Below are 15,547 nucleotides of genomic sequence, written 5' to 3'. Positions count from 1 at the left end.
CGCAAGGGGGCGCGGAATACATGTAAAGTAATACGCGTCCGCACGCCACGCTTCGGGCTCGGTGGCTCTCTGCGCTCACCACACTATCTAAAATCAACTCCACGCCAACGTGGATAGTGGTGGTATGAAAAGGTCGGAGGATGCGTACCGCCGTCGCTCGCCACACTTCGGGTTGGTGTTGATAGTGGGGGTGGCGTGGGGGTGCATTTAACATAGTTAGCACCCATTAGGGTGCTTATACAATTAAAAATCGTATAGGGGCTGCATTTAACATTGTAAGCACCCATTAGGGTGCTTATACAATTAAAAATCGTATCGCATCGCATGCATCTATATTGCATGCGATGCATAAGATGTCATAAGATCAAAATCGTGGGCGCCGTGCTAGGAAACAAGTACCAGTAATGTTTATTAAACCCTGCAGGAATATTTGGATCATCACCGTCTACTCAGTACTAACCAACATGGGTTCGTGAAAAATCGTTCATGCCAAACTAATCTACTAGGGTTCTATGAAGAGGTTATCAAAAACCTCGATAATGGAAATGCTGTAGATGTGATTTTCCTAGATTTCGCTAAAGCATTTGATACTGTCCCACACAAGAGATTGATTAATAAAATGGAGAACCTAGGATTGGGTGAAAATATTTGCAGATGGGTAGGGAATTGGCTATGTAATAGAAAACAAAGAGTGGTTGTGAATGGTGCCGTATCAGATATGATACCGGTACTAAGTGGAGTGCCCCAGGGTTCGGTTTTGGGGCCCATTTTGTTTAACATTTTTATTAACGATATTGGGATAGGGTTACTCAGCAATGTATCCATCTTTGCGGACGATACAAAACTTAGCAAAGTCATCAAATCATCAGAAGATGTCACCATGCTTCAAAATGATCTTGCAATTCTAGATGAGTGGGCCAAAAAATGGAAGATGAGGTTCAATGTAGATAAATGTAAGGTTATGCACCTTGGGAGACACAACCAGTGTGCAAGTTACAACCTTAGTGGAGAGGAACTGGGTAATTCCATACTTGAAAAGGATCTAGGAGTCCAAATAGACAGCAAACTAGGATGTAGTGCCCATTGTAATGTAGCTACAAAAAAGGCCAACAAAATTCTGGCATGTATTAAGAGGGGAATGGAAACTAGGGACTCAAGGGTAATTATGCCACTATATAAAGCATTGGTGAGACCTCACCTAGAGTACGGAGTACAGTTCTGGGCCCCACACTATAAAAAGGACATCATAGAATTAGAAAAAGTCCAAAGGCGAGCAACAAAGCTTATTAGGGGAATAGAGAATTTAAGCTACGGGGAGAGATTAAGCAATTTGGGACTATTTACATTAGAAAAGAGACGTTTAAGGGGGGACATGCTCAACATGTACAAGTATATCAAGGGCCAATATAAGGAACTGTCACACACCCTCTTTTCTACTAGAAAGGAATCTAGGACGCGAGGGCATGAGTATAGATTAGAAGAAAAAAGATTTCATTCAGCTAGTAGAAAGAATTTCTTTACGGTCAGAACAGTCAAACTCTGGAACTCTCTTCCCAGAGAGGTGGTAACGGCTGGCTCATTAAATGCGTTCAAGGCAAAGTTGGACAAACATTTACTGGAGAAAAACATCCATGGGTACAAATAAGAAATATAAATTGTCTGTAAAATACCAGAACCTACCAAATGAATATCTATACCAGGTTGAACTAGATGGACGCAAGTCTTTTTTCAGCCTTACCTACTATGTAACTATTTAACTATGCAGTGGTGCTCCCGAGAATTTTCCAGGCTATGCTTCAGTGCCCAGACTGGCAAGACCGGAAAATTCTTGGGATTACCAGTGTCCTTGATGTTTATTGCCAGGAAGTACTGCTCAGCTGTTCGCTGTCAGCCACTGCCTGGCTCTAGCTGCCCGGCCCCACCTCCTTCCCCACTGTTGTGTGTGGTGTGGCTTGCTAATGTCACACCACACACAGCTGGGTTGCCGGGGGCAGGGCCGGTCAGCAGTTGATATAGTGCTCAGTGGCGCTACCCAGCCCCGGGAGAGACAGTGGTGGGATTTTTAAGGGAGCGCTCCCACTAAAAAACTCGCCCAGTGGGGAGCGCTACCTAAAAAAAAAAAAAAAAAAACACCACTGAAGGGGTTAATGAGATCACATTTGAGTAAGTCAGACAAAAATGATAGACATCCAAATAAAGTGTGTACATACACAGAAATTTCTGCCATAGCCATATAAAAAAAAAAAAAACAATATACAGTGTTCGCGAAAACCCTCAAAAAACATGGGTCCCTGGGACCCTTCACTTATAAAAATTGGGGTCCTACCGGACCTTTTCTGGGTCCCAACAGAAATGAAGGTTCTAAATATCTAACAACTTAAACAGAAAGAAAGGTAAAACTGTTTTGTAAAGCAGTACTGCTTTGGGGGGACAAAATGACGTCAGTACCAACACCGGCATCCTGACTACTGCCAGGAGATCAGAGCTAGCATCAGTGTAGATACAGGCGCCAGGATCCTAACTGCCAGGATGCTGAATGCGAGTATGCTGGGGCAGGTTGGGGTTGAGGAAGGAGAGTTTAGGTACTAAGGGTAGGCAAGGTTAGGGTTAGGCGCTGTGGGACCCACACTGTACAGGGTCTTCTAGGGGCACACTGACATACACATAATGTACAGGGTCTAGGGGCACACTGACATACACATAATGTACAGGGTCTAGGGGCACACTGACATACACACATACTATACAGGGTCTAGGGGCACACTGACATACACATAATGTACAGGGTCTAGGGGCACACTGACATACACACATACTATACAGGGTCTAGGGGCACACTGACACACTGTACAGGGTATAGGGGCACACTGACATACACACATACTATACAGGGTCTAGGGGCACACTGACATACACATAATGTACAGGGTCTAGGGGCACACTGACATACACACATACTATACAGGGTCTAGGGGCACACTGTACAGGGTATAGGGGCACACTGATAGAAGAAGTACCTATTTGCTGGTCTGCCCTATGGGTGACCCTGGACGAGGAGCGTGTTCGCAGCAGTGCTTTCTTCAGTGGGGCCGGGGAGCACATTTTGTGCTTCATCCGGATGCAGAACTTGGTGGGCTAGCAGGGGCTGCAAGCAGCTGCTGTCGCTGGCAGACAGAGGGATAGTCTCCGGTGCAAGTGGCGCGTGTTTAAGGCAGTGACTAGTGACGGGGGGAGGGGCAGCTTGGGCCCCATAGCCGCTGCATCCCCGTAGTTATGCAGTGTCAGTCCCCCACATCATGTCATTCTATAACACCTGAGCCGACCTCAGTCCCACAACAAAAATCCAGCAGCTGCCTCACAGCGCAGGCTCACAGGCACCACTTCACTTTCCACCCCATAAGCTCCCACACATCCCAGCAATCATTAAGCAATGGCCTCTCCCTTCCCCCCAGCATGCCTCCTCCTCAGTCTCCACAGCACAGATAGTGTCACTGGCGTCCCATCATTAGCCCCTGCCCCCACATGGTATGTACATACCCGGTCATGGTGGTCAAGAGGACCCGGAGCTCCAGGAGGGGGTACGCACACTGAAGTGCTCAGCACGCAGGAATACAGCAGATTTGCCGTTCTCCCAGCAGCGGGTCTCCTTGGCGGGGCGGGGCGGCAGCGGGTGTCCTGCGCGGCATCCTCCGCCGCTTCCACCCCTAACACGTTTGCACGTGCAGCACTGACTCCGCCCTGCGGCATGCTGTTGGCCTTTAAGATGGTCTCCTCCGCCGCCGCATCACCACAGAGTCAGCTATTGAGGATAACTCCTCCATAGAAATGCCGGGTCGGGCGGAGCGCGTCCCAGGGGACGCAGCCATCTTTGAAAAATGAGTCCCCGCTATGCAAAAGTGAGTAAAATACTCGCTATAGCGAGTATTTGCGAACCCTGAATATATTAGAGATCTTAGTGATCTATTTTTGTAATAAACAGTAGAGAATTAACATTCTTAACAGCAAAAGCTAAAAAAGCCGGCTAAAAAAAAAAAGAGAAAAAGGAAGGAGCAATAGAATTAAAGTGTGACGTAGATTTGAATAAATTATTTAGATGAGTGATGCAATACACTAGATATGTATTCCATTTTTTTTTAGACCTACCAAATCAGTGACAGAGCTACTGACAGTGATGGGGTAGGCTTTTTCCAGTCTGCAACAATTGGACAAGTCATGGCCGAGGCGATATGATGTAACAACCTATTCTGATGCCTAGAAAGGGTGGGAAGCCTTAGAGGAAGAATGAAAAACTTAGGGTCGAGGGCAAGAGGAGGGCATTGACTTTTTGCCACAATGAAGAAATCCGTGGACAATTACACCATACTGTATGTGAAAGAAGGTGACCTCCTCAGAGGATCTTCTCCAGCACACGTCTAAATATCAGGAAACATGGCCTTCAAAAAAGAGGGAACAAAATGCCAACGGTGTATAATTTAATATACAATTTATTTTATTTGAACACAAACTGAACTAAAAGGAGGCATTTTGTCAAATTTCTGACCATTATTTTTGGTCTATGATGATTCCCAGATCAGATTCCCATGCCAGGTCATGATGGTATCGTTTAGAAGCAGATTCTTCATTAAGCAAGGGAATATCCTAAAAATTAAGACATGGTTGAGGATTACTTCCAGCATATAGACTACAGTTAGCACTGATTTAATCCTAAAGTGATAGCGCCTAATCTGCAGAAAGCAAAACATTTTGGGGACGGTGAGTTCTGGCCAGCCAAAAGAGAGAAGAAAGTGTTGATAAATTCAGCTCCTCAGCCTCAACACTGACCCAGACCTTCACTGCATCAATAGAATTCCATTGTACACAATGGGAGAGCCAAGCCACACAGCAATATTTCCAAAAGTTAGAGATACCCAGGCCGCCATCTCAGGAGGAGTGCTGTAAGCAATAATTTAATACGTGGTCATTAATGAGCTCAAACAAATTATGAAGATTGAAATTGTAAAAATTTGACGAATCAAGAAAGGATATTAAATCGATAAGATTTGGAATATAGAAGCTGAGGAAATACATACATCTTTAATGAATTTATGCTGCCTATCCAAGATATGCGAAAAGCTAAGATTTTGCATAGACCTTCAGATCAACGTTCAGCAGCTAAATTGGTCTATAATTTAGACAATGGGTTGGGTCCTTGTCTGGTTTGGGAATTACCACTATGTCAGCTTGGGTTGTGGCCAATACAAGACACACCATCTAAGATATCGTTAAAAAAGATGCAAAAATGGCCGTCACAAGCAGAGGGTTCCTCAGGCCATCAGGACTCCAAGTGAGGCCCCAACTGGTAGGGGGTGAGTAGGTTGTAAACAGCAGGGACAGTAGTCCGCAGTTCCCCAGCTCCGCAGACCATACAACCCCCGACACGACCACAGGGCAGGGTAATTGGAGCGAGTGTGGTATTCAGATTGACCTTGATATTGGTAAAGGGGAAGACACCAGGAAGGAGCACTTTCACAGCACGTTTGCTTCCCTTGCTCACCAAGCCACCCACCCTACATCACAGAATGTATAGTTGGTGGTTAACAAAGAGATCAGAAATCACATTTGGTTGAAATAAATAACCTTTATTCAAGAAAAGTAATAGATTTAAGCACCAAAACTGTGAATATGCCATTACATTTAATATGAGAAACGTGATTTAAGAACAAATAATTTCAACACACCATAGTAAAAAACAAAACAAAACAGGTAGGGGTCAAAAAAAAAAGCAACAAAAAAATTAGAGGTTGAACTAATTAGAAAGTAAATGAGGCAGAAACGCAAATCAGATATATTTATTTCATAGTATTGCTATATATAAACGTTTGTTTTAAAAAAAATTATACTTTCATCACTTAATAAATACTTTAGATTAATTACACATTTGATGGTATTTTCTGCATTGCAAATTTATAATACAATGTGCATTTGAAAAAAAAAAATTCTTTAAAAAGTGATTTTGTCTTGTTGAAGAGCAGTGTGCTAGTATTTGCTTCCCAACACTACTGCAAGAGTAGTTTGCATTATCCAGAGACTATTTTCCAAACATACAGAAAAGTCCGTTTAGCTCAGGACTGTACAAGACGGCTCACCGAATAAAATAAATGAATGTTTACCAGAAATAGGCATGGGCATCCAAAAGAATGCTACGTTTTGTGCCATTGCACTGCTTATACAAAAATAAACTTGCAATGCTGATTTAAAAACTTGCATTTTTAAGCTGTTGAGCAGAGAAAATGTACATCTAATCAGAGGGCGCAGTAGGCACAGGCTTCATGCAGACCCAGAACTTAATCTGTTTCTTTCTTGTCTTCAGCCGTACAAATAGTGCATTCAAAGCAGTCATATATGCAACCCAGTCAGACAAAACATGAAGAAACTAATGTAAGTGGCTAACAGTAATGAATCTAATGGGTGAACTGTACAGACAACAGAGCGATTAGATTGCCAAGCAGGCTTTGGTTCATGCGGATAAGAGACCAACCTAACATTCGCCGCATCAGTAGCAGATTTACGGGACATGTGGGAAAGTCACAGTAACCTAGGCAATATTAACAACATATGGCTATTGTCAAAGGTCTAGCAAATGTCAGTGTTAGTGGCTAATGTCAGTTTTACACATTAGCAAGACAAGCTTGTTTTAGATTGACCTTAATATCTATTGTATAGAGCTATATACAGGGACTGGTACAGACATACATGGGATGAATTTAAAAAGCCGGAGAAAGATTAAAAAATAACAAACTAAGCTTCTCAAGCTGTGGTGTATGTGTACCCACAGTGATACGTCAAGGAGGTATTTATAAAAGAAAAAAAGGAGTACACACTAAAAATATCAGTTTACTATAGAAGTAATTTAAAAAATATCAAAGCAGTAATATAATGGGTAGTCTTCTATATATTTAATGACAAAGGATTACCTGGCAAACATTTACACAAGCGGACACACAAGAGGGGGCACTCTGTAAACACTTGCCATCAGAAGAGGCAACATTATACAAGAAGGTTGAAAAAACTCTGGTATGAAGCACCGCTGTAATAAACCATTGTGTAAAAGATAAAACGAAACTCTTAACACCTGTAGCACATAGTATACATATTAATTATACGCACAACCTCTACCAAATGGAACAGCAAGACATTGTTAATACAAATTTGGTATTATCAGGAGAGGCCCTTTGCCTTAAGGAATGCTTTCTTCCATAGACAGCGTAGAAGCAGAACATGTCATTTGCTTTTGAAGGGTAGGGTACATTTTAAAAGGATTAACTATAGTTTCCTTACATAGTACACGGGTTAAAGTGCAATAACCAAAGTTGAGATTACAAACAGAAAAAAACAAAAACACAACATTTGAAAAGCGGTCAGAGTGTATTATATGTGCAGCGTCAGTTTGTGATGCAATAAAATGTGCCTACCTAATAGGTAAAAATCCTTTCGTCAAATTTAAAATAAAGATTCAATATATATATATATATATATGTGTGTGTACATACTCTGTGCCCTGGGAAATAAGCAAATTGGTGGTACACATATCCAATGTAAAGAACAACGGGTTTCACATAATAGTTTCTGGATGGCCGTGCCTTGTTTGACTACCAAAATATTACATTCGACCCGTGGGACATACGCACTAGATGGACCGCAATTTGATGTTCCGATAAGTTGGGATAAAATCCATTTTTTCTAATTTTCTTGCATAAAGCGCAAACTTTTTGTTGCACTGCACAAAATTGAAATCCAGTACTTAAGCATGGCTTCCTCCGGGCCCCCAAAACAGCTACTGGCCAACATCCCGGCAATCAAAATGCCTTAAAAAATATCTAAAACAATTAACTGGAACAAATAAATTGTAGGTGCTTTTTGAGTTTAAACGTGAGCGCTAGAAAGGAAAGTCAAGTCAATGACCCGGCGATATTGGAGTTGGAAGGCTAAACCGGTCTGTCATCAAAATAAAAGGTGAAATGCCCCCAAAAATGGAAATTAGCCCAATATGGCAAAGTATAGATTAGATAAAGTGCTATTTGTACAGCTATAACAAGCAAGGACTTACAAACAGCTGGTGGTGTTACTGATGGTCTCAATATTGCGGCGCAGAATTCTAGAAAATCAGCTCCTTAGAACTACAATGAAGAAAACATGTAAAATAAGCTATATAGGAATAGAGAATGGCCGTAGTAATTACTATTAATATCTAAATAATACCAAGTGTGTATTGCTTTAATTAACAATACAAAAAAAAAAATCTTTCTTCTAATTAATTTGCAGACCAAAGTTCATCAGTTTGCCCGTATTTGTGATCGAAACATTCAACTAGAACACAAGTCTCTACGGTCAGGATTCTATGAGCAGGAAAGGAAGTGCTTTAATGTAGGACTGGAAAACTGGGTGACAAGTTAATCACCTTTTACAAGTGAACGCAATCATATTAGGACATGAATTAAAGAACAGGTCTACACCATCAAAGATCTGCTTCTCTTTTGAACTGATCATTTATTCCCAAAACACGAGCTTGACCTAGCTGTTCTTGCTGATGTACTGTAATCGGCATCTGAATGAAAAATCGCTATAGAAACACATTTTTAAATTACTCTGGCAATAAAGCACAATTAAACAGATAAAGCAACACTAAACTAAGTATGAGGAGTTATGCTGGGTACACATTAGGTGACATTGCAAACGATGTGATGTTGTCAACAATTTCCACATTCAGGAGCATGCGGTCGAAGAAAATCGAGGATTTTGCGGCATGTACAGACGACAGAGGAGGTTAGTGAATGGCCTTCAGGAACCTGCATCTTTAACGCTATAGACAATATGCACGGAAATATAATTTTCGATCTAGTTATCATGCATATTATGTGCAGTAATCATCTAATGTGTACTCAGCTTTAGAAAAACGATCTAAAGGATTGGGTCATAGTGTTATAATGTATAAAACTGGCCACATAAACTTAGTTCCTAACAGAAACAAAAAAAAAAAAACAAAGCTCGTCAAAAGTATTAACAGGATGTGCAGGAGAAAAGGATTCTCCAGAGGCCAAAACGTTGACAGAGGGAAAAACCAACTCCAGTCCCAAACAGCTGTAAGTATGTGTAAGCAACTTCCGCTTGTGCACACTAATACCTAACGATATCTTAAGGCCCATATATACAAGGGGTAACTTCACCCCAGTGCTGAGCGATGTCGTTTAGCACAGATCACTCAGCACACATTCCTGACACACATGCTATGTACCAGTGATGTGTTCTCACCAGTGAGATCACTGGCGATCTGAATAGATTTTGACTACATGCAATCAAGAGCAATGCACAGGGCCGCGCTTTGCAGTCACTCGAGCACATACTGGTGGAGCGATCCGTGCCTATGTTCTAAGTGATCTGGACAGTTTGCTTGGAAATAGGGCTAAAATTGTCCTGTGTATATGGGCCTATCCAGTGTCTATAGCCTGTCAAAATCATAGATATACTGCAAAAGCTATGAAGTATTTGGTAAAGTCAACATCACACCCGTAAGCACTGGGAAAGATCATTACAGAGTGCAGATATGCAGCTGGTACCATTAGCCTAGGAAGGCTCCTGTATTCAATGTGCCCTGCAAATAATGCAGATGTGTCCCACTACATCTTTGCTGCGCATCTAGCAGGACCACAATATGTACAGCCAGGTCCCATTACATTAATCACATAGCTGGAACATGCACGTGGGGCCTGATTCAGACCTGATCAAACAACTGCTAATGTTGAGAGCACAGCAATTAGGTATACGCCACCCCACCACAGTGAAATCCTGCAGGCCTGCGAACAGCTGCCAATCCACTTGTAAGCCGCTGACTGATGATTTTTCCCCTGTATGCAGTCTGTATATAGCCGTACTCGGTGGCTGCCATACAAACAAGCTGTTCGGGGGTTGGAGCAGACGACACACGACTTCCCTAATACGCATGGGCACGTCTGCTAGCAATTCGCAGCAGTACAATCAGGTCTGAATTACGCCCATGATCCTCAATGATACATCTGTGCGCTGCAATGCGCCACACATCTCTACTTTGTCCAGCTCCATGCAAAGTGTGCTGAAGGTAAATATGAGCTGTCAAAGCTAAATCTGGGAGGAATGGTGGACATTCGGCCATTGGGTGTCCATGTCAGTTTGTTGTCTTGCTGGTCATGTGTATACAGACAACACTTTCTTCTTAGCGTTAAAAAACCCTATTCTCAGGTAGTGATAATTTGAGCAGTGAGCTACACGCACTGCTTGGTGAGTGAATGTGTCATAGACGCAGGGTAAGTACACAAAGTTAACAAAAGCTGGCAAAAACAAAAATAAACCACAGTAGGGTAATCCCATTATAACAGATGCAACATTTGGAATGTTAGAATTTTAGTGTAGGTCCCGCTACAAGTTAGTGACTGTCATATGGGATAAAAGGACGAACAAAAGTAAAACCATATTACAATCTAAATTTGCTTCCAATTGGTAACTAAACAAGGAGCTGTAACGGACGTATGATAGATCACGTTTATAAATTCATGATTGTAGTGACTGTTACTGATGCAACAAGCTCAAGGAAAGCGTCAAATTCCCCTTCACAGCTGCATTTTTCCATAATCATCATACAACGTATTGAGGCACACCGTTCCATTCATGATTTCAGCAATCCAATCATATTACATAAGAAGATCGCCCCATCAATCTCCCTCAACCCCAAAATTACTGACCGCTTTTTCGCACTCCTTTTTCTACTTAGCACACCTTTGTTCCTCTCCTTTACCCGGTGAGCTCAACTCTCTTTGTATCCTCATCTTCCTCTAAGCCCTCCCACCCCACCCGACCCTTTGCTAGTCCTGCACTCTGCCTTACTGTATGTACACTGTTACTCTGTACTGTGCACTTGCAGTGGAGTCACATTTATGTTGCACAATGTACACAGAAGCCGAATCCCAATCCAGGCTGTTTACAGACAAGTGGCATCCACCTAGCAGCACATCCGAGTGATTATTCCTCACACCAAAGGGACCCACCCAGCCACACACGGCAATCTCTGTACCAGATTCCCTTTGCTGTGTGAATATGTCCCCTAATCCTAGAATTTTAATGAGTTTGGTCATAAACATAAGGATTCTATAGTATGATTTAGGAAACAGTCAGGAAAAAGATAAGAGGAATGGAAATAATATACAATAATGGGGTGTATCATTACCTTTCCCTCTCCTGATTCTACACAAAGAAAACATACCTAGAACAGATAGAAGTACATGCAGGGATGAGGAGATTACTGCTGACAAAGGGTCACTTCCTGCACAGCACCGTTCCACCTCAGATCACCTTCTACCATGGTGCTAGAGAACAGAACGAGGGGTCCTGCAGGCATTTTTTAAAAAGGCACAAGTATTCCAAAAATGTATTTCTAAAACATATATGTGCAAACAATGTATAATATCACTTATAGAAGCAAAATATAGTCAGGACTCCATTTACAGTATCTGGAGTTGTGCTTTTTTTTTCCTTGCAAATCTCTTTTTAAGAGATAATTACATTGATATCTCTCATGCATTATCTGAAGCAGCTTAGAACTAGTCACTGGAACGGTGATTGTTTTAAATCGTTATATTCTTATGGTCAGAAAAATAAATAATCCTTTAACTTTTTCATAAAAACCTCATTACGGCCAGAAAAAAAAAGTATTTCCTGAAGGCAACATGTGACTCTCCAGCTGGTATGGAGCCTGGGGACACACCCTCATAAGACAAAGGGTATGCTCCAATATGTAGTTCCACTGAGAGGCACGCGTTGTCTAAGCTTGCTAAATAAAAATAATCTTTTGTATCTACCAGAATTGGCCATTCTGATGTTTATTTGTACCAAATGTTCATTAAGAGACTCTTGTCCAGCAACAGAAGACATCCCCTATGCAAACTTGGGTGGAGAGATACTTAAGCGCTCCCATAGTGCCGTACAGAGGAGGAGTCTAACATATAACATAATAATACAAAAAAAGCTCACGGAACAGCCAACCAATCCTTGAAGAGCATCTAATTTCTATGCTCTAACCATAGGAATCCAAAATTAGTGTTGACCGATAAATGAATGCTGAAGAGTGCGGTTCCCACAGCATACACAGTGCTAAGATAGTGTAATGAGCTTGTGAAAGAATTGCTTGCATAGGTTATGTTTTTGGAGATATCATGTTAAAAAAACAAACAAAAACATAAGCGGCTAATATTTAAAAATAAATCTATACACGTTTAAAATCTTCATCTTTTCTTTCTGCTTACCTATCTTCCAATACCAAATGTAAGGAATATTTCATAGCATGAACCAATAGTACAAAAACATATCTTTGTTGTAGAGGACAATAGTATTATAATCCATCCACTACATATGGGGGAACACCCAAGAAAAGTAAATGAGGATTTGGTTTCCAACCAATGCCCATGCAGTTTAAGTCACTGATCTATAACCATACAAGTGATCTACTTCTGGAGAACCAGAACCGGTTGAGCATTATGCCTGTAGATAGCAAAGTCGGACTATTTCAGCATCTAATAAAATCTATTTCTTTTGTTGGTTTTATCAAAACGAAGTACATTGTGTTCATGTGATTCCCCTGTATGAGGTGAGTGGAGCAGCCAGAGTTGAAGTTTATTTGCCAAAACCCATGAAAACTAGGCAGTGTAAAGAAATTAGGTGGCTCTGTGCTCATAAAAAGATTAGGAGAAAAAGTTTCCCCTCACTAGAAACCGATAAAACGGGCATCGCACGCACAATGCCAAACAACCGATTCAAATAAGCAAAAACATCCACGCAGAAAATAATACTAGCCTTTCTGAGCATTGTACAAATAGAATGTTTTCCATTTTCCTTCAGAAACCCTGACAGTAAATCCAAATATATTGCATAAAATAATTAAAAAGAAAAACAAAAAAGCCATCAAACATAAATAAGAAAAACGCAAATAAATTTGTAAAAAGGACTAAATGCGCCTAAATATACAGCAAATAGTCCATTACTATGATTATAGCAAAGGTGAGCAGCTAAGATCTATTTGTTACAGAGTACAGAAGACGTTCTTCCACCACAACGGTACAGCCGGGATGAAGTGAATGAACAGAATGCCATTCCTCTTGCTTTAGGTAAACCTGCAAATATCCTCAGAAGACATGGGGATTATATTCCATTTATGGTAGTCTCCTAATCTTGGCCAAACAACCATGTTCTGCTGTGGTCCTTCCTGAATTACTTGAATCATTGATGCAGGGTCTTATTCTGGGCAATGCAGGGTCTAATAGTGTTGCTGTAAAAGGTCAGTTATAGTCATCCTCCTTCAAGCGAATTGGATTCAGTGCATCCAGTGATATCAATGTCATAGAGGTCGTTCGTAAACTGCAACGTCAAACAAAATGTAAAAGCATTTGCTGTAAAATAAAAATACATGACCAAAACTTTAAAATTGGCCATTATTAGGGTACATATGTAAATAAAAAGGTGCTTTTGGAAGCAGGGCAAAGCTCGTATAATCAGTCTCGATTGAAAGAATCGCATAAACTATAACTTTTGCTTCAACCCCAGCTACCATTTATAGGACATTTCTTAATATTAGAAAGTCTTCTGTGAATGTGCCAGAAGTGTTTGCTTCCTGGTCCGCAGTTTCTTCATGCACCAATAAATATGATCCCCTCCATTCCGCTGCAATGGATCTATCCCAGTGGTCCTTGTGACCTGTATATGCACAGAGAAAGAACAGTATGGCACGTTATATACACAATAATGCTCTCTGCATAATTACGCCATCATTTCAAAATACAGCAGAACTGATGTTTCATGGCATAAGCATGAGTAAAGATATTGGTCTTCTATAATAAAGGAGTAAAGGTGCCCATACACGTGCCGATACGGCCATGCGTTTTGAGCTTAAATAACATCGCATGCCTTGCGCATGCCATGCGATGCGATAAAAAGCAAGTACAAAAAGTATGTGCAGCACATACTTTTTGTACTGTGGGACGAGATGCTGTGGGAGCGTGCACCTCAAAGCACACATCGCGGCGCCGGAATCGGCACGTGTATGGGCACCTTAATTCTCTCATATGTAACAGGTCCACTTAGGACATTGCTTCTGCCCTTAATGCAAAACAGGGCTTCAATTAAACACTAGTGTAGCTTCTCCATAGCTACTAGATAGTATCTCATTACTCCATAGTACTAGATTGCATCTCATTGCGTTGCAAAACGTATGCAATGCAATCTAGTCCGAAATGCGTACAGTGTATGGGCTCCTTTAGAAGGGACGACTTGTGTGTGTGTGTGTGTCTGTGTGTGTGTGTGTATTGCAGAGAAAATTACTAATATTGGTGACAGAATGTAACTGACCCAAAAAGCGACAACATAGATTCAACACAAGGATAAGAAGCAGACCCAGAAGTGTAGGGGTTATGTGGAAATCTTTCTATTGAAAAAACTACAATGTAAGAACCTAAAACCATAAAAAGTAGGATTTTACAGATTACAAAAATGTAATTCTATATCTAAATTACCAGTTAGTTTTCCCAGTCTGTGCATGGCAAACTCTCGTCTTCATCCTCCGATTCAGGCGATGCTTCCTTAATTCGCCTAAGTGCTTCGTGAATGCTGCGAGTCAGAGGGTCCGCGTCGGGCAGAAGTGTGAAGGATTCTCTTAAAACGTCTGTTTGCACCTTCTTCAATTTGACCCCTTTTCTGATTTGTGCCAATATGTTATTGCTCTCATCCTCGTCAGGGGAAGGAGCCAGTGCTCGCTGCTCCACCTTTTTCAGATGAAAGCTGCCGCGTTTTAGGGAAGCCAGGACTTCATCCATTGGTGAGCTCACTGCAATAGAAAACATGGTAATAGCACCAAATCAGTCACGGGCCATGATTGACAGTTCTCTTATTCTCAATAAAAACAAAATCCACCTTCACTGTCTAGTTCATCCAAACAAATGTAAATGATTACTGTAAATTAGGCAAGATGGTTCACTTTACCAGCTATAGGGGTGGATTTACTAATGGTCATGTACTAAATGCCTGTGCTTTCAATTGTGTTGTTGCCCGATACGTAAAAACGGACAATGATTTTACTAGCAGGTTTTAGAACCAGACACTTTGTCAATAAACCCCCATAAACTCCTGCAGAGGGCCTACTGACTCCTGTTGTCTATTTACTAAAGCTTCTAAACATGAAAAGAGGTGGTGTAACCAATAGCAACCAATCATTTCTTTATTGCATCCTAGAAAATGATACACAAAATCTGATTGGCTGCTATGGGCCTCTTATTTATTTTAACAGCTTACATAAATGTACCCTCTACTGTCTATTCAGTATGGTTTGGGAGATATCAGGTGTGGCCCAGTAACGCTATATAGATCGATGCACGGTTTTCCAAGGAATAGTGGTTGCCAAAGATTTGGTTAAAAGTGAAGGTGTGCCTGGTGAAGATATAATTTTTTTTTCTAGTTAAGATTAAGAAAAAAACAGAAATAATTACACTGTGATGCA

General features: G+C 41.2%; 1 protein-coding gene across 1 annotated transcript in view; it reads right to left on the bottom strand.

Moving 5' to 3' along the window:
* Positions 1–5,812: 5,812 nt before the first annotated feature.
* Positions 5,813–15,547, bottom strand: part of JMY (junction mediating and regulatory protein, p53 cofactor) — a 98,111-nt gene continuing 88,376 nt past the window's right edge. The window contains exons 10-11 of the mRNA XM_083152285.1: positions 14,568–14,878; positions 5,813–13,752 (exon numbers count right to left, since the gene is read on the bottom strand). Of these exons, the coding sequence (XP_083008411.1) occupies positions 14,571–14,878 (308 nt within the window). The 3' untranslated portion in view covers positions 5,813–13,752; positions 14,568–14,570. The remainder of the gene's footprint in view (positions 13,753–14,567; positions 14,879–15,547) is intronic.

The sequence above is a fragment of the Crinia signifera genome, chromosome 1 (genome assembly GCF_055691185.1).
Source record: "Crinia signifera chromosome 1, ASM5569118v1, whole genome shotgun sequence".
NCBI lineage: Eukaryota > Metazoa > Chordata > Amphibia > Anura > Myobatrachidae > Crinia > Crinia signifera.
This window is presented reverse-complemented; position numbering and strand designations above follow the sequence as displayed.